The following is a 25,614-nucleotide window of genomic DNA, read 5'->3' on the forward strand; positions in this document are numbered from 1 at the left end:
ATTTGCTACCAATTTTCTAATATGTATTAAACAAAACAATAACAAAAGTTATGATTTAATCAAGCATGATTATGAGATAATTTAAGTAAATGTATAATATAATATATATAACAATGTGGTTATTTTTGGTAGCACAATGGATGCTGCAGCAGAAGCATATTTAGCAGTCCAACATATAAATATAACAGGAATGACTTATTGTACACATTCTTTATATAGAAATACATATAGAAAAATGTAACTCAGAAATAAAGTTTCCTGCCAAAAAGTTACAAAAAAACGTTTTGTAACTTTCCACCATTGTCTTCCGGAAACAAGTCACATGAAACAATAACAGACCAGAAAAAAACATTGTATTCCTCTGTAGAGTCCTTTTCATAATGCTTCATAATAACAATCTGAGTCTGTCAGTGGCAGAAACAAGCACTTTTAGTGGACATAAATGTATGGCGACGAACGGCCCTCAGCGATTACATTGCAGCTGGATATGAAAATTGTTTTCTAACACATAACATGTTTGTGTATACAGCCAGTTCTGTTTTTTGCGATGAACCCCCCCCCCCCCCCCCCCCCAAAGTGATTAGATTCTTAAAAAGGCATCATAACAAAGATAAATGCAGTTTGTCATCGTTTGTCACTAAATCACTCTCAGAAGATGAGCTGCAAACTTCTTTCATTCGTAATCAGCTGTCTAAAAAACACCTGCGTGTTTAACAACCGCTCATAAATGATCAGAGTTTATTTTCTGAGTTAATAAAAAGTGACCGAGGTTATTACAGTGGTGCTTCCTTGTGGAACGACAGAACCAAACAAGAGACAGAAATTAGGGCGCTCTTTTAACTGCAGTACGTGGAGACAACAGCTTACAGACACTTTAGTTTACCGTTCATGATTGCCAACAACACAAGCGTAAAATAAATCCAAAAGGCCACAAAGGAAGCTGAAGCCACCTGCTCTCCTATTTCATTGCTGTGAATGAGTGGAAACACACCGTTCTCTCTGCCTTTCTCCTCCTCGGCTTTCTCTCCCTTTTCTTCTGTCTCTATTAAGTCAGCTTAATTCACTTCTGCTAATGCTGCTCTGCAGCAGCCAGTGAAGTACAGAAAATTCTGAAACATTTACCAGCAACCTTATAGATCTCAACTAACAGCTTCCCCAAAATCCACCGTCCGAGACCTTTTACCTCCTCTATTCAATTATAACCAGAGACGTGTTAAATGAATGCCATTTCAACTCGGTTTACTTATCCTTTTTTATTCTCACTCTCACATTCATTTGTATTTCCTTCATATGTAATACATTCAGTTGTTTAACCATATCAATGAATGGACATTTAAATGTGATTTGTTTTTAGCATAAAAGAGGAACACAATGAATGTTTATTCTTTTTACTATAAGATTTTGCCTTTTTATACAAAAAAAAACAGTTTTTGTATTTGAACATGTAACATTATGACTTAACTGGTGCTCATCTTTTGCAGTTCGCGGTGCTTTTTTTTGTAATTTAGCATCTCTTTGTTGTCTCTTGTTGGTCGTTTCGTTTCGCTCTGGGTTGTTTTGTATCACAGTTGTTTCGCAACTCTCTGTGTTCATTTTGCACATCTGTGTGGTCGTTGTGCGTCACGTCGCGGTGAAGCATTAACATACTGAGGTTCTAATGCTAACAGGATTAACATCACCCCTGGCCTTGCCCTGCTCTTGGGACTGCCTTGGTCTTCCATTCGGAAATATCAAAAATGATATGAAGTAAGAAGAGAGCTGTTTTTGATACTTCACTCCACTTTGTAATCTGATTGGCTATACAACCTGATTCGTTATCCTCCCATCTACGCCACATGATCCTCAGACGGTGGAGATGGAGAGCGCAGGCGGAGGCCTTGGAGGAGTCTTAGTGCCAGCAGATAATGCAGTGAAGGCCAGATTGATGACTCCTGCAGACTGAAGAAATGGTGAGAAAGTCTTGGCGCCAGGCAGACGTTATTCTGAGAGGACATTAAGCCTCTCACTTCCAGAAAAATAGCAACAATGGTGAGCAACAATCTGATGAAAGCAGACAGTAAATATGAATGTAGTTATGTCATACACAGAGGTGATGCGTTCTACAATCTCTGTTAATCCTCCACGATTATTGGACCTCGGCATGACGCTGATCTATGAGTTTTCTTTGCTTTATTCATCAAAATATAGATTGACCTGAAAGTACATACAGTGTATCACAGTGTGGAGTTTATTCTTGACCCAAGCAAAGGATGATTGCAGTTTCCAAGGATCTTCAGTACAGTGCGTGTTCTTTTATCTGACTTCAGCTCTGTTCTGTGAATACTTATTGTCATCACTCTGTGAAGCCAACACATCTGCAGAATTATGGCTCCCAGAATCTCCAGCATGTGTCCTGTTATCAGATGTCAGCTCCGTCCCAACTGGAGCTGATTGAACACACACAGACCTGGTTTATGACCTATTTGTGGGGTCAGCAGACAGCTTGGACCTCCTGCCCGTCCCCTCGACACGGCCATCAGGATGGACTTTCCTGCTCCCCAGAGGAGGAGGTTAGCAGATGCCTCTGAATCAATTTGGCCAAAGACCAATAACGACCTGTTCTGTAATTAGTGGTAATGTTAGGTGTAGATACTCCCTCTGTCCAGCTTACACACAGAGAGCCAACTGTCACAGGACTAAGTATATATATAGATATATCTATATATATATCTATATCTCTTTCTCTCTCTCTCTCTCTCTCTCTCTCTCTCTCTCTCTCTCTCTCTCTCTCTATATATATATATATATATATATATATATATATATATATATATATATATATATATATATATATATATATATATATATATTTAGTCCTGTGAAAGTTGGCTCTCTGTATTTATGTATATATATATATATATATATATATATATATATATATATATATATATATATATATATATATATATATATATAGATACTCCCTGTGTCCATCTTACACACAGAGAGCCAACTGTCACAGGACTAAGTATATATATATATATATATATATATATATACTCCCTCTGTCCAGCGTCCAGCTTACATTGAGAGCCAACTGTCACAGCACTGCCTATATACACAAATTCCTAAAAATAACATCGACATTATGTGTTATGATGCTTATTATTATTTGTTGTTAATTATTTTGAAGATATATATATATATATATATATATATATATATATATATATATGTGTGTGTGTGTGTGTGTGTGTGTGTATGTGTGTGTGTATTAAGATGCTGCGTGTCCGCTGCATGAGCTACATGCAGGCAGACAAAGAGCGAGCAGCCGCTCCGTAGCTGAGGTGGGCTGCAACAACCAGAGCTTCAGTCCTGCCAGCCTCAGGGAGGAGGGGGAGGGGAACTCTCGTTTAGAGACAACCCATCGGATCCAATTAGCCACCACAACATGTTGAAGTGGAGTCAAGCCAAAAGGAGAGGTAATCACTTTTACTCTTATCAGTGGTGATCGGATCTACATCATCTTATTGGTGCAATCCGTTTTCTTACAAGGTAAATCCCTGGAGATCTTTGAAAAATCAGGAAGGTTGGAACAGTTTGATTTGCACAAATACAAAACAGTTTTCTCAGATACATTATCGTTTTTATATTAAAAGCAGTATTAAAAGCTTTTTTTCTGTCCACTTGGGGGATGCAGAACAAGCTTTAAAACCACAACACGGATCAATTCTCGCCTTATTTGGTGAATGAAGGTTTCATTTTGAGTCGAATTACTGGCCACCTGTCAAATTTAAGTGCAATATTCCTGCTCTTTGTGGCTCTGTTTTGGTCTGTTGATTCAACTGTTTGATCATTTTGGAGAATGTAATCTGTTGCTGCCAGGTGTACCCAATCATATATTTAATATGTATATTTGAATGTACATTTACATATTCTTTGTGTTGTACTAAACATGTTTACATGTTCATCACATATTTACATTGTTCTTGTAGCAATGAGATATATCCGATGGAAAACGAGAAGAAAAAAAGCTGCAGGCGCTTGTGGATTCTGGAAATGCCTTATTATGCATGTCTAATTATTAAAAAAAACTTTTCACGTGGTTCTTTCACATAGTGTAAAAAAATAGATTATTGCAAGAGACATATATGCCCTGGTATAATTTTCCGAGGTCCGTGGCTGAAAATCAATTGAGCACCTCTGCTTTAGGTTTCCAATACGTGAAATGCACAATGTGGTGCTACAGTATAGGCAGCAAAATACTACATCTCAGCTCTTCTATAGCGTCCTAAATCCCCGGATGGGGCCAGAGAGAGCATCAGTGATGTACAAGGAGGAGGGTGGTTAGGGGAGGGGCTGAGAGAGGGAAAGAGGCGGACACTCAGCGGCAGCAGGTTTGTGAGAGCAGCAGATCAGAGGAGGAGGAGGAGGAAGAAGGAGAAGAAGGAGGAGGAGGAGGAATCAGAGCGAGAGAAACCGTGTGGCTGCAGTCAGGAGGGACCACAAACACTGAGAGAGAGAGAGAGAGAGAGGAGGAAATACAGAGAGACGAGAAGGTAAGAAGGCCACATTTGTCTGTTTAATGCCTTTGTTTCCAGTGTGAACACGAGGTGTCTGATGCGCTGCTATTCAGTGTGTCTTTTCCCTTTCTCCCTCCGTCTGCCAGCCAACGGCATGCTGTATGTGAGGAGATCAGAGTGCTGTAGCACTGCGGAGAGATGGAGGAGAGCGAAAGAGGGGAGAGAGGGAGGGCCGGCATTATGCTCTACTGACAGGAGGAAGTATGAATAGAAAGAAAGAGAGCAGGTGAAACAAAGGGAAAGAAACATCTGCCCGGGCTTTGCTGTGTAGCAGTGAGTGGGTGGGTGTATGGGTATCGGGGGTGGGGGGGGTGGGGGGGGGGGGGGGAGGGTGCAGCGTTTGAATAACAGTGCCGGAGTGTGTCAGCTGTCAACATCTGTAGTTTAACCTCCATGTTGGAGATGATATAAGTTTTCGTTAGACCACACCCTTTGAGATTATATGATGGTTTTCTTCTTGTATTATGGTGAGGGTGTCCGTCTGGGAAATGTGTGTGTGTGTGTGTGTGTGTGTGTGTGTGTGTGTGTGTGTGTGTGTGTGTGTGTATGAAAGGCATGTTGGATCCTAAGCCAAACATACTTAGTGTTTCCTCCCATTGTTGTCAGGGCAGTGGATTAGCTGCGTGTGAGTGGTGTTCAATCTCAAGATAGCGAGGAGTCCAGCCAAGATGCTCGATCATGGACTGACCGAGATGTTGTCACTCTGAACTGTGTGTGTGTGTGTGTGTGTGTGTGTGTGTGTGTGTGTGTGTGTGTGGACATGTATGTATACTGACCAGTGTGTTAATGTGCCTGTGTTGTGTGAGTACATGCATGTGAGAAATGCTTTAGAGGTTGCAGTGCTAAATTCTCCTCCTGCTCCTGGCATCAGTCCTCCCCGTTTAGTGGCTGATACAGAAATAATGTCCTCCACCATATTGTAAAAACATGTCGCTCAGACAGCAGCAGTGTAGACCCTCGTCATCTGGCAACGTGTAATACTCTCTGAAAGGCAGCCTGCTTAGAACAGCTTGACCAAGCGTTTGTTGTTTTACCGTCTCGATGCCAAGACACTTTCACAGCATTTATAGATGATGAATTTTAATAAGAGCTATTATGATTGAGATGGTGTTTCTCACGATCCCTATACCCTCACAGGCGTCACAATAATCACGGCAGATGCATGGCATATTTTGTGTTGAAACATATTTTAGATGTACATAGTGGGCTGAAGTATATTCTAGCAGCACTTAAACAATGGAGACTGTCCTCCCAAGAAGAATGACCGCATCAGTCAGTTGATGTCAGTTAATGGTGTTATAGAGCCAAAACAAAACATTTGACTTCAACACAGGAGTCTGCTGTTTGCTTCTTGTTTCAAAGCAACAGACCACGTTTTAAAAAAGAAAAGCATGCTCATGATCGCCCCCTTCCATTAGTGAAGTAGTCATTTAATCCCAGCCCCTCAAGGTCTCAAAACCTTTTGCCTAATTCTTCAAAGTGCTAAATTTTCTATTCAGGGCATTATTATAACTTTAAGCAACTATTTGCTATGTATTGATATATAGGAGTAATGTACCTGAGCAAAGAATTAAGTGACTTCCTCATTTGTTCACATAGTAAGGCCGGCGTGTGCTATTTCGTGCCTGGCTAGCTCATGGCAGGTCAGCATTTCGCTCATATGGCGGTTACAGCTAATAATGCTGCCCCAGCCCACGATGTCATCGCGGAAGCATAGCAACGACCCTCCGGTTCCCCTTCATGTAAACACTGTTAGCTTTGTCAGCACTGTAGAACTGAAAATGATTACTCCTTATCTCATGTACCCACACTTCCACGTCAAATGAAATTAAGAACTCCTTTAATTACACCACCCGTCATACCCCACATGTGATCATTTGGATTGATTTTAAACGGGATGTTATTTAACATCCACATAACATCTTGCTAAATATTCCCTGGCAACTGCAGAAGTAACCAATGGCATTGCACCTGTGCTTGGAAAATATATAAAACCGTTTTCATAATCACTTGGTCATTTTATGTCAAACGTTCTCCGCTTTTATATCATTCTAAATTAAATATCTTTGAAGTTGGACATTTTCGAAAATGTTCTAACATTATTTTGCCTCTTAGATTCATATTTTTAATTGCACAGATTAATGATGAGAAGAATCATCCGTAGACAACACGATTCTTTGAGAAAAGGGAAACAGGCTGCTCTGTAGTATCTTCAAAGAGACTTTGGGAGACCTGATGAAACTCTTGGCAGTGTGTTTATCGCTGTGAGGGCCGACTGATGCCCTGCTGACGTCACACCACCTCCAGAGATTGTGACTGAAAAGCAGGAAGAAGCTGGTATGACAAAGACAAATATGAATCAGGGACACAACTGTGAATAGAAACTGGGGGGGAGTAGGATTAAGTAGGCGTCTAATGGTTGCGTGTTCATGTTCGTTGAATACTGCGATTCCAAACTACTTATCTGTGTATACATGAGAAAATGACATGTGGATGACCAACACTAAGAATAACATTCAGTAGTTTACACATATCTTATTTAACACAATATAATGTCAATAATGCCATGGTAGTGGCACTTCTGCATTTGAGCTAAATGTGTCTAGATGATGGTTATATGACGAAGGCTATTATCTGATCAGCTGACTTATTCTGACCTAACTGGGGCTCCATCATGTTTTTGTGATCTGCAGCTAAGCTCTGAACTAGATTTGAACTGAAAAGGACATTTTTTGCTGCGATGCAATGCAATCTATTTCTGGATGAGTGACGTTTTGATGTTTGTAGATAGGTTTTTGCAGTGACGTGAGATAGCGGCAGTGTGGTGCTTTCTGAAGGCCTGTGTGAGCCAGGAGCATCTGTTAGTTTTAAGGGGCAGTCAGAGAGGGTTGTCGCTAGGCAAGCATAAAGAGACCAAAATCAAACACTGAGCTAATACTGGTGTTCTCTGTTAACTAAAATATTTCTAATGTACAAATGGAATATTTCTAATATTTCTTCAATTAGATGTTTTCAATAAAATCAAAGTGATCATGTTAATGCTCTGAGGTTTTTCGGAGTATGCATAATTAACTGTTTTTACGTACATTTAAAATATATAAACATACTTAGCAACCGTGACCAAAGGCATGGACACACCAGCATTCATAATCGCAACCTTTCAGACTAAAATAAAAGGGTACAGATTTAGCAATGCAATGTAATATTGTTGAACTCATAATGGACAGTTTAAAACAAAGGGTCAAAGTCATTGCAGCAAAGTCAGAATTATTCTTCTTTGTCAAAACCTGGCGACTACATAACCCATAATACAACTCTACCAGTGACAGATGAGGTGCGAGCTACAGAGGTATAGAACTCCACATCTCCAGATTTGTTTAATTCTTCAACCAAAATGTACCAGCCACAAAAGGCAACCATATGCAGTATTTTACTTTGGCATTGTTTGTTCAATCTACTCCAGACTCATGACTGTTATAGTCCAAGTAGTGGCTGATAGCGTGATGATTACTGTAAGAAAGAAAATTATACGATGTGTTTAGATATAGGCATTCATAAATTAAACTTTGGAAAATTAATGCAGATTTATTTAATTTGAAAACTTGAAACATAAATTAACTTTTGTTTCCTCAATGAGTCATACTCACTACTACCTCTATCCATCCCCTTATTCCACTCTTGGGTGCCACCTGGAGATGCTCCCACAATGACTCTTTCTTAGGACCTCACCACATAGATATACAAGCAGCTCAGAGGATGATGTCACTCAACTGCTGCAGAGGGAGGTGTAATGAACCACAAGCTTTTGATTGTTTTATTATTGGTGGAAATAACTGATGATGCAACAAATTGTGACATTATAAATCCACATCAAAGAGAGACTTTATAGTTATGTTACAAGCCATGATTTGTCCTCTTAAGTCATCACAAGATCAGGATATTTTCAGTCAGCCATCAAGAAGTCTTAACCCTTTAGACATTTAACTCTGGATAGACAAATGTATTCCTAAAATTACGAGATTATTATGAGAGCCTGTGCAGTTCTTCTTAATTGTCTGCAGAAAAAAGACAGTCCCCGTACCCCTTCACTGGTTTGTGTAGAATGTCCTCATAAACCACCACATTCAGATTCTTGAATATTCAGTCCATGACTTATCAGTTATTTGAAGACCTAATTATAAACTAGAGTACATTATTACTGCAGACTGTTGCCGTGGATTCAGTAAATTATGCTGTGGGCTATAACATTGTTGTTTTTATGAGCCTAAATCTATTTACATTTTTGGCAAATTGGCCCAAATTAGTATGCCGTATTAGTAATTAGCAGTTCCTGGTTGCAATATACATATACTGTACATGTGGATGTACAGACTGTTCCTATCACTGGATTCATTCATCACTTTATGGACATTTATTTGCTTTACCCATGTCTTTACTGTAATATAAATATGGGTCGGCTGCAGTTCATGGGGAGAGTGGTCGTCACGCAATATATATATCTCAATATACAGAGTGCAACACTTTACCAGTGAAACTGTTTTGATAATTATGTTTTGTTCCCCCTTTAAATTAAATATAGTGAAGTTATATGGAGAATATCCCAGCTGACACACTTAAGAATAAAGAAACTGTCTCTTCTGTGAGGTTCCCACTGATTCTCCTGACGGAACAAAGAATAAAAAATGTTCAGCCTCCCTTCTCATGTTTTCCTCATCCCTCTATCTGGCTCTGTCGTATCCTCTCTGTTCATTATTCATGAGCTCGTTGCTGTCTCTGTCCGTCTCTGCTGCGGTTAATCATATTCTGTACCATCCCAGTACAAGGAAACGTTTGAGAAAATGCTTTACGTGGAGGGAGAGAATTGCAAACTTGCAATATAGAGACATTAAAATAAAATGGAGGGCGCCGTGCTGTGTTTTTCATGAATAAGCTCATAGAAATACATAAGCTCAACCAAATGCCTTGAAGTTGCAATGTCCCGCCTTCCTCCCACTTATCTGGGAAGATTCCCACCCCATTTTCAGTCACTTATCTTGATGGACTGTTTGGGATACTGAGTCATCCCATTCTAACTCCTGTTCCCCTGTTAGTTTGGTTTGACTGCATTTCTGATCCCAGACCTGCTATTCTGTATCTGCCACTGCAGAGTCTGCATACCACCTGATTAAATCATCTGCCTGCACAGCTGCTTCACAATGAACTGGATATTCTCTGTCGGTTGTTTCCAGCCGTGTTCCTGTCCTGGCCATCTGCTTGCCTTATATATAGCCTTTTGGTATAGTATTTGAACTTACTTCCTTCATGTAAGGTGCTTTTACGTCTCTGATATACACCTGTTTCTCTATTTAAAGATTTGTCAAACATATTACTGATATAAGCTCAACAGTCTCTGTGTGAGGTAACACCTCACAAGACAAGATGCATCATCTTGGCATGCCTCCATAAGGTGGCGGACACAGTAATATGAACAGCAATGCACCGAATACATCCCTCTTAAAGCTTATGTTTATTTTACAGATACAAAGCAGACAAGCACACTACTGCCAGACAGGTCAAGCTTCTTTTCTAAACAGTCTGAATACAATTTCTGTCAATATTTCACCAGAGTAAACACACCAATGCTGTATGATAATGTGATGCAGTACGTAGATGTCATATCTTATCTAAAACAAGCCCATTTTCACTTATTTATTAATTCCACGTTTCTTGACACAACCTAAAGAAGCCCCACTTGGTGGGAAGTCTCACCGACAACCTTGCCCCACAAAGTCCTTCACATTTGTGTACTCCCATGCTGTTTATTGTTGATGTTTAACACAACTCATGTGAACATGCTAAAACTCTTTATTGCAGCTTTGTGGTGTTGTTTTGGTTCTACTGCATTTTACGTCTGTTTTGTTATCGGATCATAGTGTGATATGATGGAGTCTGTGGTTTATGTTATTGACTTGTGTTTCCCGTGGCAGGAAGTATGGAGAATATTGAGTGTAGTGACAGGGATATTGATCGTAGGGGCTACAATAATCCAGCAGTCTGTGCGGTACTTCAGCCGACTGTAGCAGGGTAGATCTGTCAGCTTATGAATATAAATATAGAATGAAAGTTATTGTACTGTATGTACTGGAATTTTTCATTTAGTCCTTTATGGAGAGCTAAAAGTATTTTCTGAGTATGCAACTATATTGTATACAATACTGTTTGATGATCCCATTCTCCTGCTCTGCTACACACCAACTCAAACACACAGGGCTCGGTAAGACTGTATGATTGATAGCACCAGCAGGGGCTGTTTTTCTTACTTGTACGGCTCTATAATGCCAGCCGACTTACAGATACACACCTGCATGTTCACAGATGAGTTAACTGCACTGGAAAAAATGGATTTACAGCATGAAGCCTACGAGGAGATGATATATGGCTATAATTACTGCACATGGGTCTCTGGATGCATTTACATCTGTTGTACAGGCTCACAGAAACGCCATTACTTTTTTAATTTTTTTTTACTATTTTGCTATTTGTGAGAATATCCACTCAGAAACTGAACGTATCTGTCTGTAATGTTGGTTATAATTCTCTTTCTCCTCCTCCTCCCAGGTTTCCTCCCCTCCTCACCTCACTGACCCATGAAAGAAGCCATGCCGGTCCTCACAGCCGGAGCGGGTGAGATGAGTTGGCACAGATGCTCAACACATACTGTCCCATACAGCTTGAAGCTCGCCCTGCTCCATCTGCTCATGTTAATATACCTGCTGGTCTTTCCTTATTTCTCTCCTCTGTAGGGTTACATGAGACGTTGGCCCTGCTGACCTCTCAGCTACGGCCTGATGCCAATCACAAAGAGGACATGGTCTTCCTCAAAGACGTCTTCAGTGAGCGGAGTTTGGGATATCTCATGAAGGTGAAGGATGAATCATATTTTGTTATTTACATATAGATGTAATATTCAGCAATGTGCCACTGAATTTATGTACATGGTTTTATAAAATTTCTTCATTAGTTTAAGATAATATGCTGAATGGAACAATGGAACTTTCTATCAAAGAAGTGTGTTTATGTCCTCCTTGTTTATTTTCTTTTTATTCAGTTGGAAGGAAATCTTCAAAAACAAAGAGACAGTGATATTGCCCAAGGAGGAGTTTAGTTCTTGGTGCAGATCTCCACATTTTTGAAAGGATTGTATAGACATTCTTTATTTGAACAAATTAAAATAGGGGAGATAAACGATAATACTTTTTAAGGATTGGACCGTTTTAATGGAGACATGCACTCATTTTTTCATTTAAAAAAACAAACAAACAAAAAAAACTGCCTATGGTTTAATTCCAGATGTGCTAAGGAGCATTTTTCTATGAGCTGGTCCCTGTTTTGTTTGTCTCTTGCATGCGCATCAGGAAACATATTCCTGCCAATGGATTCATACTATTCCACTGATCTGTAGATGGCGTGAGGGCACCAAGACACGTAGCAGTGCTCCAGGGATAAAGACTGCTCGCTAGTAAACATGGTTGTGGACAATGCACGATTTGTTAGACCTCAGGGATTTCCACAATGCATTTTGATGAGTAACACTGAATCTAAGCTTAGCCTGTTTGTTTACAAGAAAACTCCAGAAGGCCACTCTAACCTTCAGCTTGTCCTGTCCATTCAGTCTTCTCTAATAAACTGTGTGTGTGTGTGTGTGTGTGTGTTACAGATTCATGAGAAGTTGAGACAGTATGAAAGACAGAGTCCGACACCTGTCCTCCACAGTGCCTCTTCTCTGGCAGAGGATGTAAGTTCATCACACACAAACACACACACACACACACACACACACAAACACACACACACACACACACACACCCTGAATTACTTTTCCACTTGGGCACAGCAGTCAATAACAATGAGTTAGCTCCGACAGAGAAGCAATGCAGGTATCAAAAGTGAATTTTAATGTTCTCAAAGTGCTGATTCATCCCGATGCTTTTTTAATGAAACTCCACATCCTGCTGCTCACCAGTTATCAGTGTAGAAACTGCTGAGCTTAGCTGCTCGTCACTTATCTTCTCCTGTGTGCATGTCTGCTGTGTATCCATCTGCATTTATGCTACAGTAAAATGCAGCTTGCATTACCGGTATACACGTGCACAAGTTCATACCAGGTCAGGACTTATGTGTGCTTTGTGACTCGCAGGTGGCAGAAGAGCTGCAGAGTGGACCAATGAGTACAGAGGAGAAAGAGCTGCTGCACCTGCTGACGTCACCACATCTCAGGGTAAACACCCTTTTTTTTTTTCATAAGGAGATGGAGCACTGGTTCATATTCATTTGACCAATTTTCCTGTCCGGCATTTTATTTGCCTTGAAATACATCTTTGAAGCTGGTGGACCGTCAGCTCAACATCGGCACTGAATTTTCAGCACATCTGTTTTCTGTGACATCAGGCCGTCCTCTCGGTGCACGACACCGTGGCGCAGAAGAACTTTGATCCCGTGCTGCCGCCGCTGCCGGATGACTTTGAGGATGAGCTGGATGAAGAGTCGGTAAAGATTGTCAGGCTTGTGAAGAACAAGGAGCCTCTGGTGGGTTGTGAAGGATGCGAGTGGAGAACATAAGAGCCTAAAAGGACAACTGGATGAAAGAGGAAGAGATTATGCGAATGAAACCTTGTGTTCTTCTCTCTTAATGATATTGTATTATCTATCCTTTCTCCAGGGAGCCACCATCAGACGGGATGAAGCCACTGGGGTGGTGATCGTGGCTCGAATCATGAGAGGAGGTGCAGCTGACCGAAGTGGTACATTGTGCTTCTTCTCCTTTTGTCACTCTGGGCTTTCAACTAAACTACAAGTACCTGCAGTTCCCAACCTTGGGGTAGTACACCGATGAAGGGTACTGAAATTAAAGTCATAATCTGAGCAGAGAAAATCCTTTTTTTCCATTTTTATAAATATTAAGGTTGTGAGTCAAATCTTCTTCTTTGCTGAATAGTTCATAAAATAGGAACGACTCGAGGATGACATGAAAAAAAGGTTGCTGCATAGAAGACACAGACAGTACTTTGAAGTAATGTAGCACAGCCCTCAGGAAACTGAGCTCCAGGACGCCTCAGAAGGCTCCTGGTTTTTACTGCAGTTTACTGCCATTTGTCTTCTTGCAACCAGTGACAATTGGTGACACTGTTTCACACAAACGATATGCAGATATGCATCTATGTAAGGAACAACAAATCAAACCGGATACTGTGATATCAAAGCCACAGTGATAGAGATGCAGCAGCCGCAGCAGCAGGAGGGAGAGTGCGGTTGTTGCTGAAACCTAAAGCTCTGCACAAGTCTCCAGAGACTCAATCACACCATAGATACTCAACAAAGATCCTTTCATGGGCGTTACCATGGAAATATCAGCCACATGCAGGTGTGTGAGTGTGTGTGTGTGTGTGTGTGTGTGTGTGTCGGCATTGGAAAACATGCATGCTGGGAAAGTAAACCAATCAGTGTTTGCATCTGTTAATCTTTAAGCTCAGGCTTTGTTTTCTTGTGGCATCAAGTGATGGAAAGAGTTTAGACCGAAGCTGAAGAGAGATTTCAGAATGAGCCCCAGTTTCTTTTCCCAAATGCATACATTATATGAGTATGATTGCCTTGAATGTGCTTCTCGGTCCTAAGGGAAAAGTATTGATCCGGCTGCTCTCCGCCTTTTATTTCATTGTTGTGGCTGCATCAAAATAGATCACATCTGATGATAGACGCGACTCGTATCTGTAGATCTGACAACAATGCTGATGTTAAGATGTGAATCAAATATCCCGAATACCCAGTGTAGACTCTTTGATTGTCATAGATTTGTTTTTGCCCACTCGTCCTCACAGGTTTGGTCCATGTAGGGGATGAACTCAGGGAGGTCAATGGAGTCTCTGTGATCCAAAAGAGGCCTGATGAGATCAGTCAGCTGCTGGTAAGACACACAGTTCTGCTGCAGATTAAGAGAAATACTGGTAAATACTCGTTAAAAAAAAGTCAAAGTGTTTTCTTAAATACTTTCAAACAACATGGAGAAGAGAGTCTCTGGTTGTGAGTTTTATGCCAACTCACAACCAGAGACTTATTGCAATAGAACATATAATGTTGGGTAAGCAAGAATTTCACAAGTCAGGGATCATCATGAGGTATCCAAAAAATAACTTTTTGCACCCAAAGAAAATCTCTTTTAAGAACCATAACCTAATACAAAACTATATACTATTTGCTATCATCCAGTATTTTTAACTGAACTAAATTAGATGATTCATGTTTTTTTCTTTAGGAGAAGAGAGAGAAAACGCCGTGGCCATGTTTTGCTTACTACATACAGGGTTCCCCAGACCGAAGCAGTGCTAAATTTAGTGGTCTGTAAACTAGAAACTCTTTAGGATCTTGTTAAGGGGGCCAGGTTTTGGACGCAGAGGCTGAGACAGGAGTAAAGTCACTGATGTTTAATGGAAATGTCTAATAACGGAAGCAGGCAGGCAGGCAGAACTCTAGAGCTGGAGTCGGGGCAATAATCCAGCTGCTGGTCCTGGGCAAGAAGACAGGCACGGTTAAGACATGGAATCAACAGGACGTTTTCGGAATCTCAATAGCTACGTCTTAGCGGAAGCTAGAACTAACTTGAACTGAGTCTATAGTCCAGGAGAGCAGGAGTGGAGCTTTTGAAGGCAGCTGGTCAATCAAGCCCCAACTCCACCACACCAGCAATTAGCCACCTACACACCAAGAGAGATAGAGAGAGGGAGAAAGGTGAGGAGGAGGGCGTGACAGATCGAAAGCCTTTAGGGATCACAATAGAGGGGATTCATCAGCTACAATGTTCTGTCCATCTTTTATTTATTTATAAACAGGGTGCACTGATGGTCAAGAAGAATCGACCTCAGGGAGCTTTTTAAAAGAAGAAAAGGGAGTGTTTCTCTTTAATTTCACTCTCTCTCCTACTTCCTCTATCCATTTGTGATCTAGTCCCAGTCCCAGGGCTCCATCACTCTCAAGATAATCCCTGCCATTAAAGAAGAGGATCGACTGAAGGACAGCAAGGTGAGTGACTTGAGCATGCTCAGGGAAACTGCAGCTGAGAGGAAAGGAGTTTTAGTCTTATTTTCGACATTTTTGCTGTTGCATTCCATATGAATTATTCCTTAAATGACAGGTAAACAGTTTTGCCCATGTTTATTTGCAATGATAAATGGAGCATGGAGCTTCTTGTTTTTAATTCCAGGTGTACATGAGAGCCTTGTTTGAATACATCCCGTTGGAAGACAAGGCGACGCCTTGCCAAGAGGCGGGACTTCCCTTCAAGCGGGGAGACATCCTGCAGGTCGTGACCCAAGACGACCACACGTGGTGGCAGGCCAAGCGCGTGGGAGACAGCAACCTGCGGGCTGGACTCATCCCATCCAAACTGTTCCAGGAGAGGTAAGAGCACCCATTGGTGGACGGTTGTCACATCATGTCTCTGTGGTGTAAACTGATTAGTGGCAGCACTGCACTGTTCACCCATATTTATTTTATCCAGCTATTTGTAATCTGTCAAATCCATATTTGTGTGTTCCACTTTAAAGGGTCAACGGTGATTAGATGGAGCATCAAAGCAGTGTGGAAAAAACATAAATGGAAACACAGCCTTGAATAGGCGCATGCTGATACTGTTAGTGTCATAATCCATCAGTAGGATGATCTCAGCTGGCTGGGAGATCCCTGCCAAACACGGCAGCGTCTGTTGGATTAATAACCACGGTTTAAACACAGAGTAAGATGCATGGCAGAGGAGTAGCTGACCTCTGAAAAGCCTTCATGCTCTGTAGGTTTATTAAATGTTTAGTATGATATAACATTTCTGCTGCTGCACTCCGGGTTCAAACAATGACGGGTGAAAAAAGCGTCTTTAACTGCATCGCTATGACTTAACAGCTCCAAAGAGACGTAAAACAACTCCAGATGCAAAACTACCTCTTTTGATACGAAAATCACACAAAATGACCATAATGCAATGGTAAAAACGATCACAAATCGATGGAGATGACACCAAATAGACTGAAAAGAAGACAAAGAGACCTAAAACAACCACAAATGAGACATTAAAAGACCTCGCAGAGATGAAAAGGAAAGACAAAGAGATGAAAAAGAAAGGACCACAAATAGATAAACAATGGCACGCAAAAATATCCCAGAGACCACGAGAAGACGTCGATAGTGTGGAGATATTTTATAACAAAGAAAGAAGTGAAAGAGACCTCAAACCACCACAAGGAGGACGCGTTGTTTGCAGTTGTTTTGTGTCTCTCTCAGTTTGGGTTTCTTCTTCTTCTTATGGAGGAGGGATGGTGGCCCAGATTCTTTTCCCAGGGGCCCGTTGTCTCATAATCTCATAATGTCTCATCATTAAGGGTTTTATGTCCCTCTCTCTGCCATGTTTAAGTCTTCTGTACCACCGCTCTGACATTACCTCCTCACCTTTTGCTTACTGTGTATTTCTGACTTGACGATTCTCCTCCTGCCTCCATCCTCTCTGGCTCTTTGTTTGCTGCTCATTTCTCCAGGCGACTGGCCTACAGGATGAAAATGGGCACTCTTCCGAATCCAAAATCCCCTAAAAATCCCATCTGTAAGTTTCTGCTTCCCAGGATTCCACTGCATCTTCAGCATTATTTCATAATCACAGTTTACTACCTGCAGCATCTCTCAATATCAACTCCTCTTTCACTCCTAATGTGCTTGGTCACTGTCATTATCGGACAATAATATCTCCGCTGGATAAATGCATCTATGTTTTTTACTGATATTTATTGACCTTTTTGTGCTGGTAATTGGCATTTGCAGAGGCATTAGTATTCATTGTCTGTCCTCTCCATGCCGCTATTTAGAAATGTTTTTCAAAAGGGATGAGAGAGATGGAGGGGCACAGAGACGGAGGGAAGGATCACAGATATGAATTAATCTCTTTCATGTTTGCTCCATCTGGCCAGCGGGCAGCTTAAGTAGATGCAGACAGCGTTACAAGCTGCACCCACTGAGTAACAAAGCCTCAACAACACAATACACGTCCCACTTTCTCACTTGATGCCGTAGACGCGGCGTGTAAATGGCCAGGTGAGTGGGTAATGTGAGGGGTGGCTCCTCGTGGCGCGTCAGCAGCAGGCGATCCGATTAGGCCTGAGCCGCGGGGCGACAACAAGAGCTTAGCGGGTATGGCGGCGAGCCCTGTTAGAGGACGCCACGCAGCGGAAAGCCTGCGGGGACTCTTCGGTCTCGGCCTCCCTCCACGCTCCTCCAACCCTCTGATTAATTCCCCTAAATCCCAGCAGGGGCCCTTTTTTTTTTGTCTGTGACGTCATTGAAGAGAGCAATAAATCTCTCTCAAATGTCAAATCCTCATTTCATCATTCTGTTATGTGCCATCTACAGCAACATTACCTTTTGGCTTTACCTCCTCTAATGTTTTACGCTCTCCTCCGTTTCTCCTTGTCGCAAACTATATCAGATGACCAAGGATGTGATAAAGGTGGGTACGTGTGCAGAAACAAACATTCATAGAGAACACATCCTCAAACAGAGCAAATGTTCATTAGGCCTCAAAGCCTCAAAGTGTGTGTGTGTGTGTGTGGGGGGGGGCTTAATTCCTCCCCTCCTGCTGTTAGTGCACCAGACTAGAATGGAGATTCTTTGCCGAGCTTGTGTGTTTGCACCAGGTGATGTGCAGGCAGAACAGCATCCCCTGAGACGAGCCCTGGCCACGCAGAGCTTGTTTAAAGATAACAATAGCTCCTCTTTTCTTTTGTGTCATCCTCAGGCTCTCTTTTCTTTTGTTTCCGTTTCCCCTTCCTTATCGTTCAGTCTGCTGCAGTTTTCAATGTGGTTTCCTCCTGTTTTTATTCAAATTTGACAGAAATCTGTGTCCATACTGTTGTACATTAGATTTGATGAAGGAGCCGGATTTCGACTCGAGATGAGTAAATGTAAACCTTTTTCTTTCGTTACGGAATTGTGGATTTGTAGGCGTCTGTTTGTGAGACAGTTTGTACCTCAGCTCGGAATATTTGGGGAGGTGAGGCTTGTCTACACGTGTGTGTGGATGTGTATGTGTGTGTGGATGTGTACGTGTGTGTGTGTGTGTGTGTGTGTGTGTGTGTGGGCCACAGAGACTCTACTCACAGAGGAAGGAGAGCCATCTTTCTCCTCTCTTCTCTTCTCCTCTCCTCTCATAATGTCAAATCTCGTTATCAAGCCTTCGTTAGTGGCAGTTACCTCCAACAACGTTTCTTCGATATCTCTTGGATGCCCGTCCACTCTCGCCTCCTGCTGTCTGCCTGCCTGCTGCCTGTCTGCCCCGCCCGCCCTCTTCAACGCCCCATGGCCCCCCCCCCCCTGTAACTCTTCCAGCTCCCCTTACTCCTTAACTCTTCCAGGTCTCTTACCCTGTGCTTACCCCCTCTCTTCCCTGCTTGCCTCCCTACAGAGGACTGTGACTGTGAGGGCTATTTCAATGGACAGTACATAGGTGAGAGCGTGTACATCTTTCTCCACCTCCTTCTCCCTATCTGCTCTCTGCCTGCTGCAGCCTGGCTGTGCGCTGGTTCCCTGGATGCTTCTGCGCTCGGGGGGTCAAAACGACTGCTTGTGTAGGGTTGACTTGCCTGGGGCCGGGGGGTTGAGGGATAAAAGGAAGGGGCGAAAGGTTTCGATGGGCGATGGGTCCAGAGATGGATGCCAGAGGAGGAAGATGGATGAGGGGAGACGTGTGCAGATGTAGAAAAAAACATAACAAGTGTTTCAAATGTGAAGGGAATTAATGAAGAAACAAATGTGTAGGAAGTATGGACTCACACTTCTGAAGGTGCCAGGAACAGATCTCCCTCTTCAGGGACTCCACTGCATACAGTAATTAGAGTTAACGGTGTCAGATATCACAGTACAATAGAAAAACAAACTTAGAATGTATGACATCAAAAGCAAAGCAATGGCGGATTTAAAGTATAGAAGTTTCGAGCTGTTCTTTCTAGATAATCCCGAATTTAGTACAACATAATAGTTATTTCAGGGTACTGTATTGTAAATTATCGGAAATGAGGATGTACTTATTCATTATTGCATGGTATCCCGATTTCTTCTTGCCGTAATTCAAATCGGAGTAGAGGGAATAGCCTCTTTTATTCTCATCCCCTTCCACTGGCCTCCAGTCCCTCACCCCTCATCAGCCCATCCTGACTCCCCATTTACTCCGCACACGTCCTTGTGAGCGGTGATGATGAGCACAAGGAGCAATGTAAACGCAGCTAAACAGCTGATCAGCACCTTCTCCCTGTAACACAAAATCCATTGTTAAAAAAGAGTATTTGTGCTTTGCATCATGCACTCTGCTTGGAGCTGTAAAACCCTCCCTTCCATGCCTCCGCCCGTCCCCTCCACCTTGTGTTCGGATCCTCGTCAACCTCCCCTCCCTCCCTCCTGCCCTGCATCTGACTAACTGCCCCTGCTGCTGTGCTGTGGCCAGTGCACTGCTTTCCTTTCCAAAACACCCTGTCAGCCCCCCCCTCCCCACCACCACCACGCGGGCCCTGCTGCTTTGGGCGCATTGCACACTCAACCAGGCACGTTTGTTGCTCGTTCACCCTGTGTGGAGGTGTGAGGCTGGGTTGTGTGATGCTCTAACGCCAGTTATAGTCTCTCCTAAGTGTAAAGCAGTGGCGCCCTCCTGTGGCCAGGTGTTTTCCTGGGAATTTTATTCAGGTACAGTGCCCAGCTCATTCCCTCGGGTACACACCACTGTCTGGTGGGGGGGGGGGGGGGGGGGGGGGGGGGGGGGGTGATACAGACAGTCCTGGCCATGGGAGACCCTGATTTGCTGTCACTCTCTGCTGATGTGGTGTTTCTCAGGGCCAGGCTGTCCTGTGTGTCTCGCCTCAGCACCGTAGCCTCTTTCAGAGCAGCATGCCTTGTTCGGACCATATTGTTGGAAAATAATGTCAATGTTTGGATCTTTGAGATCTGTTTTAAATCACGTTGAAACAATTTGCTTGAGAAATGTTTTTCCTTTAAAAACTGCCTCACCTGATGTCTTTTCCGTCAGCTGCATGTGTTTCTATTTTTAGTAGAAGCATGACGTCTAAAAGTTCAGATAATACCTCACACTATCAAGTATTTACACTTCAGATAAGGGTGAGCTATTTTCATCCCTGCGCACTATTTACAAAGGTTTTTAATGCATGATTATCAATGGTTGGTTTTGACTTCAAACATTTGCTCACTGCACCGGTCTAATAACAGTTGTAGATAGAAGAACAATTGTATCTGCATCATGGAAGTGACATGTTGTACATCTTATTGCGTCTGGCTCATGTCACCTCACAAAACACCCTTTTCTTTCTGCTCCTTTTTTCCCTTGCATCCCTGGTCTCGCTGCAGCTGGTCTACGGAGGAGTTTCCGGCTGAGTCGCAAAGACAGGCAAGGATCCTCCGGAGAGGGTTCTGACCTCGGGGACTCCGACTACCTGACTTATGAAGAGGTCACCCGTTACCAGCAGAGGTCCAATGAAAGGCCCCGGCTGGTAGTTCTGATCGGTGAGACTGAGCCCTTGAAAGACATACATGTTCTCTGTGATGATAGTGACCTCTTGTGGTTCAAAGCATGTGTTACAACCTACCGATGCCCCCATTTCTTGAAGCTTTCTCGATGATGCATGTGAAATTCATTATTTTCTCCTCCTTTTTTAAATACACAATTCTGCGAAGGATCTCTTGGAGCACGAATCAATGAACTCAAACAGCGGGTCATCGCTGACAACGCAAATCGTTTTGCAGTGGCCGTACCACGTGAGTCACAAGTCACACACGCCGGACCCATCGGTGAACCAACACAACTCCATACATACAAGTAAACTCCTCCTTTTGGGTTTTCACAGATACTACCAGGCCCAAGAAGCCTCACGAGAAGGAGGGTGTGGAGTACCACTTTGTTACAAAACAGCAATTTGATGCAGATGCTCTAAACAACAAGTATGTTCACACTGATGCTGCGTTGCCGTTGTGTAAAACACACATTTGATTGTGTTCCCCCTGCTAATTTGAAAGTGTTGTTGTTGCTCCGCAGGTTCATAGAGCACGGGGAATACAAGGAAAACCAGTATGGCACAAGTATAGAGGCTATCCGCTCTGTACAGGCCAAGAATAAGATGTGTGTAGTGGACGTGCAGCCCGAGGTAGGCATCACGGCATCACGAATGACGACAATCAAAACGTATCACACATTCGTATATCGTGTGTTACGTAATACAGAGATCCTGCAGGCGGCAGCCAGTCACGTCCGCGTGGAGTGTCTAACGTATCAGTGTTGAAGCCTCTCCGATCATGTCTGATTTGTGACCTCTGTTTGCTCTGTTGTGTGTGTGTGTGTGTACATCCTCCACCACTCCAGGCCCTGAAGAGGCTGCGGACAGCAGAGTTCAAGCCATATGTGATATTTGTCAAACCTCGCGTTCCTGAGAGCAGACGACGTCGCAGCGCTGCGACGTCTCCAGGAGGGGCGGAGCACGGCCGCGTTACAGTGAGTCCTACATGTTCTCTATACTGCACATGATTCAGAATTAGCATACTTGGTCAAGTATGTGCATATGCAAGGAATTTGACTTTTGTTTTAAAAATGCTCTTCAGTAAAGGATCCGTATTATTCTTCCACCACTGAATGGGCTGGTTATGTGTGTGTGTGTGTGTGTGTGTGTGTGTGTGTGTGTGTTGCTTTCTGTATTAATCATTTCGCTTTCCGCAACAGGACGAAGACCTCCAAGAGATGCGTCAGTCTGCGTCTCAGATTGATCAGCAGTATGGACACCTGGTGGACCGGGTCCTGATCAAGGAGGACTCAGCCAGTGCCTGTGCAGAACTTCGAAGTATCTTGGAAAGGCTGGAGCGAGAATCATTCTGGGTTCCTCTCAGCTGGGTGCGGAACTAAACTTTCCTCCCAGCGTCTTCCAGAAAAACTTCACCACCACCAACCCAACCCAAATCCTGCACCGGTCCATTACCCCCCCCCTCCCCCCCCACCCCACCACCCTCCCTTCAGAGCTGGTAAGACAGCCATGAGCTGAGGCCCCGATGGAAGAGGATAGTGTTGGAGGAATACCTCGTTGTCTGGAGCCCAGAAAGCCGTCTTACTGACTTAAGTCATTGGTTTCATTTATTTATTGACTTAAAAAACAAGGGGCAGATGCGAGTTTGTAGTTAAAGGAGTGTATTATTTCTCACACTATCACTCTGTCTAGCTGCATCGTTCATGGGAGTGGCAGGTTTCGGATCCCACTCAGAGGATTGCTGTGGGTCAGCTTTATTGTGACTCTTGTTGGAGTATACCTTTTTTAGTATGTTTTTCTTTTTTTAAGGTTCACAGTTTTATTCAACTCAAATCCAATCTCTGAATGCTTCCTGTTAATTCGTACCGCTCATGCATCCTGTACAAATTTAGAAACAATCATACATTACGCTGAACAGGAGAAATTGATACGTAAAGTTTAGTGAATGCCATTTAAAAAACCGTGTTCTTTTTGCTAAATCTAATTCACAAATATGGACAGAAACGATATGGAATGCGAGAATTTTATTTTCTACAAAACTCTTTGTTTTTAATGAAACGCATGAAAACTCATCGTTTAATCTTCAAATGTGTATATATTGTAAATGTTAACTCCTCATGTGCCAACGAAAGATCTCGTAGCACTTCAATGCAACCTGTTTACCTTTTATCCTTGGGAACCCACATCTGTTTGTATGTAGATTAATGCCGTGCACAAAGTATGTGTGGATGGACGTCACAGTGTGTGTTCAAATACAACGACCTGCGACGCTCCTTTATGTACAGGAATGGGTTTCGTACAGTTTCCTTGCACATATCTGTATTTTTGATTACAGAAGAAGAGGCGGGTACTAGATGTTTTCTTTGATAATCAGGGTTTTGCTTTATTGTTTTCACAAACAAGGTGCGTTAGGTGGGAGACATAATACATTTAAATTAGAATTGAAAGAAAATTTGAGAAAATAGGTCGGCAACCATCGGTTCATATTTTGTGATTTGAGTAACGTTTGTATTCATTTATCAAGCAAAAATGTCAAACATTCCCCGGTTACCGCTTTTCAATCGCAAAGATTTCTACTTCTGCATTATTACAGAGTATTTGCATTTGAGTATCATATCGAGATAAGACTTGATACATATAGATAGATCACTTCTACACTGACATTTTGTTGTGTGTGTGTGTGTGGTTCAAATGAAGCGGCTTCCAAATCACTTTCAAACATGCATTTTAAATATGGATCTCTTCTTGTTCTGTATGAACCCAGGATGTTGAGTTTGTCACGTGACCTGTTCAAAGTGCCATAATAAAAGCTAGCTGAGTCAAACGTGTGATCTTAATGTTTGCTTTACAATGTTTGCCCTCCTCCTCGGCAAGCCTGCACGTTGACAACATATTAATGTTTCAATGTTTAATGCTTGTGTATTCACCCCTCAGCTGTTCATTTAAATGCGTGGCTCGAGTACTCTGACTGTGTGTACAAGAGCACTTGCACACTCACATCTCGATCAACATTGTGTACCGGGTGGTCTGCACCGGGGAGAGATTATTGTCACACTTATAGATTAGTGAAGAACAAATCGAAGCTCTGGAAAGACGTTAAATACTCTTCAGAGAAAAAAAAGTTCACACTATATTGTTTCTTTCTGCAGTCCGTTATTTTTATACAACAACTTGTCAGAATGATTGCACTTCAATACGATCTAGCTTTTATAATAACGCATGAGTAATAAATAGTCACGGGGTCCATCTTCATTTTTTTTTGTTATCACACATTTTCTTTGAGATAAATCTTAATATATGTGATATAAAAAAAAAAAAAAAGATAATACACATGAGAACACACTCCCTTTTTATAGATAGATAGATGTTGTGATTAAAATAATTCTCTGTTGAGTCTAAACACATATTCCCTTGTAATAAACATCTATTTGGACTGCGGCAATTCTTCATTACTGCCCGGATTCAGTTTTTGTAATTGTAAAAAGATAGGAAGCCCATTATTCTGCCTTTGGAGCGCAAGGTTTTCGTTATGTTTTTTGAGGGTACATCACAAGCCTTCTTTCTCTCTCAAATGCAATTATCTCCTGCGATTCCCGAGACTACTGACAGCCAATTAAACTGGGTAACAATCATTCTAATTAGTGATGCTGCTCCGCTGAGCAAATACAACTAGGTTAGTGGGAAGGTGTGCGGAGGCTGCCGATGCACCGACAATCATTGTGAACCAAATGCTTACATGCACACAATAACAATAATAGCATGCTGGTAAGTATCAGCTATGTTTAAAGTGGCAATCAAAATTGGAATAAACGTCTGTTCGGTCATTATCTTTTGCCGAGGGAGGTAACACTATTGCAATATATTCAATACTCATGTATTTGCAATATTACAATATGGGTTCTGAAGTGGATTTGTGGCAACATTGTTGGGGAAAAAAAAGCTTTATTACAATTTTTCCTAAAAAACTATACGCACACATTTCTGTAAAAAAGCAAAATAGTAAATAGTTAGTACAACCTTTCAGACTCAGCTCAAGACATCCGACTACTCAACTCATTCCGTTGTTTTCAAGCCAAGAGAAATCATACATTTAGTTCCTAAAACTGCAAATAAACTACTGTTATTTTTTTTTTTTTTACAGTAACAGAAAATGAGTGTTGCTCTTGTTTACAATTTCCTCAAGGTCAAAACAAAACAAGACAAGAGAAGACAAATAGCAAACAAATAGGTATAGCACCGAGTAGAATCACATCTGAAATACGTTGTGTGCTTATTTTAACTTAATGATTAATGGCATTTTTTTTCAAAGTTTCAGATTAGTTTTGGATTCTCTGGATTGTCTGCTCTTAAAGAGGCCTTTTAGAAGATCTAACATTTCAATCTGAATTACGGTGGTTTAAGATGTCAACGTTATTTAATAGAGAGACTAAAGTAGTGATGGAGTGTGTTTTTGAGGCAGGGATAGTAGATAAATA

The 25,614-nt window shown here is 42.0% G+C and overlaps 1 protein-coding gene across 1 annotated transcript; it reads left to right on the plus strand.

Annotated features, from left to right (window-relative positions):
• The first annotated feature begins 4,437 nt into the window (after positions 1–4,437).
• Positions 4,438–22,521, plus strand: mpp3a (membrane protein, palmitoylated 3a (MAGUK p55 subfamily member 3)). The gene is made up of 19 exons (XM_034539469.1): positions 4,438–4,538; positions 11,160–11,225; positions 11,345–11,463; positions 12,259–12,336; positions 12,739–12,819; positions 12,990–13,127; positions 13,261–13,342; positions 14,417–14,502; positions 15,540–15,614; positions 15,796–15,992; positions 17,117–17,181; positions 18,058–18,078; positions 19,033–19,074; positions 20,979–21,134; positions 21,306–21,386; positions 21,476–21,569; positions 21,664–21,772; positions 21,988–22,116; positions 22,342–22,521. Exons 2-19 carry the CDS (start codon positions 11,189–11,191, stop codon positions 22,519–22,521), a joined length of 1,770 nt encoding a protein of 589 aa, XP_034395360.1. The 5' UTR covers positions 4,438–4,538; positions 11,160–11,188.
• The last annotated feature ends 3,093 nt before the right edge of the window (positions 22,522–25,614 follow it).

The sequence above is a fragment of the Cyclopterus lumpus genome, chromosome 8 (genome assembly GCF_009769545.1).
Source record: "Cyclopterus lumpus isolate fCycLum1 chromosome 8, fCycLum1.pri, whole genome shotgun sequence".
NCBI classification, from domain to species: Eukaryota; Metazoa; Chordata; class Actinopteri; order Perciformes; family Cyclopteridae; genus Cyclopterus; species Cyclopterus lumpus.

Bases quoted from the DNA above. Each gene is read 5' to 3' on its own strand.
- mpp3a (XM_034539469.1), top strand. From the start codon at position 11,189: ATGAAAGAAGCCATGCCGGTCCTCACAGCCGGAGCGG. The intron at 14,503-15,539 runs GTAAGACACACA...TTTGTGATCTAG, and splicing joins ATGAGATCAGTCAGCTGCTG to TCCCAGTCCCAGGGCTCCAT. The intron at 18,079-19,032 runs GTGGGTACGTGT...GCCTCCCTACAG, and splicing joins TGACCAAGGATGTGATAAAG to AGGACTGTGACTGTGAGGGC.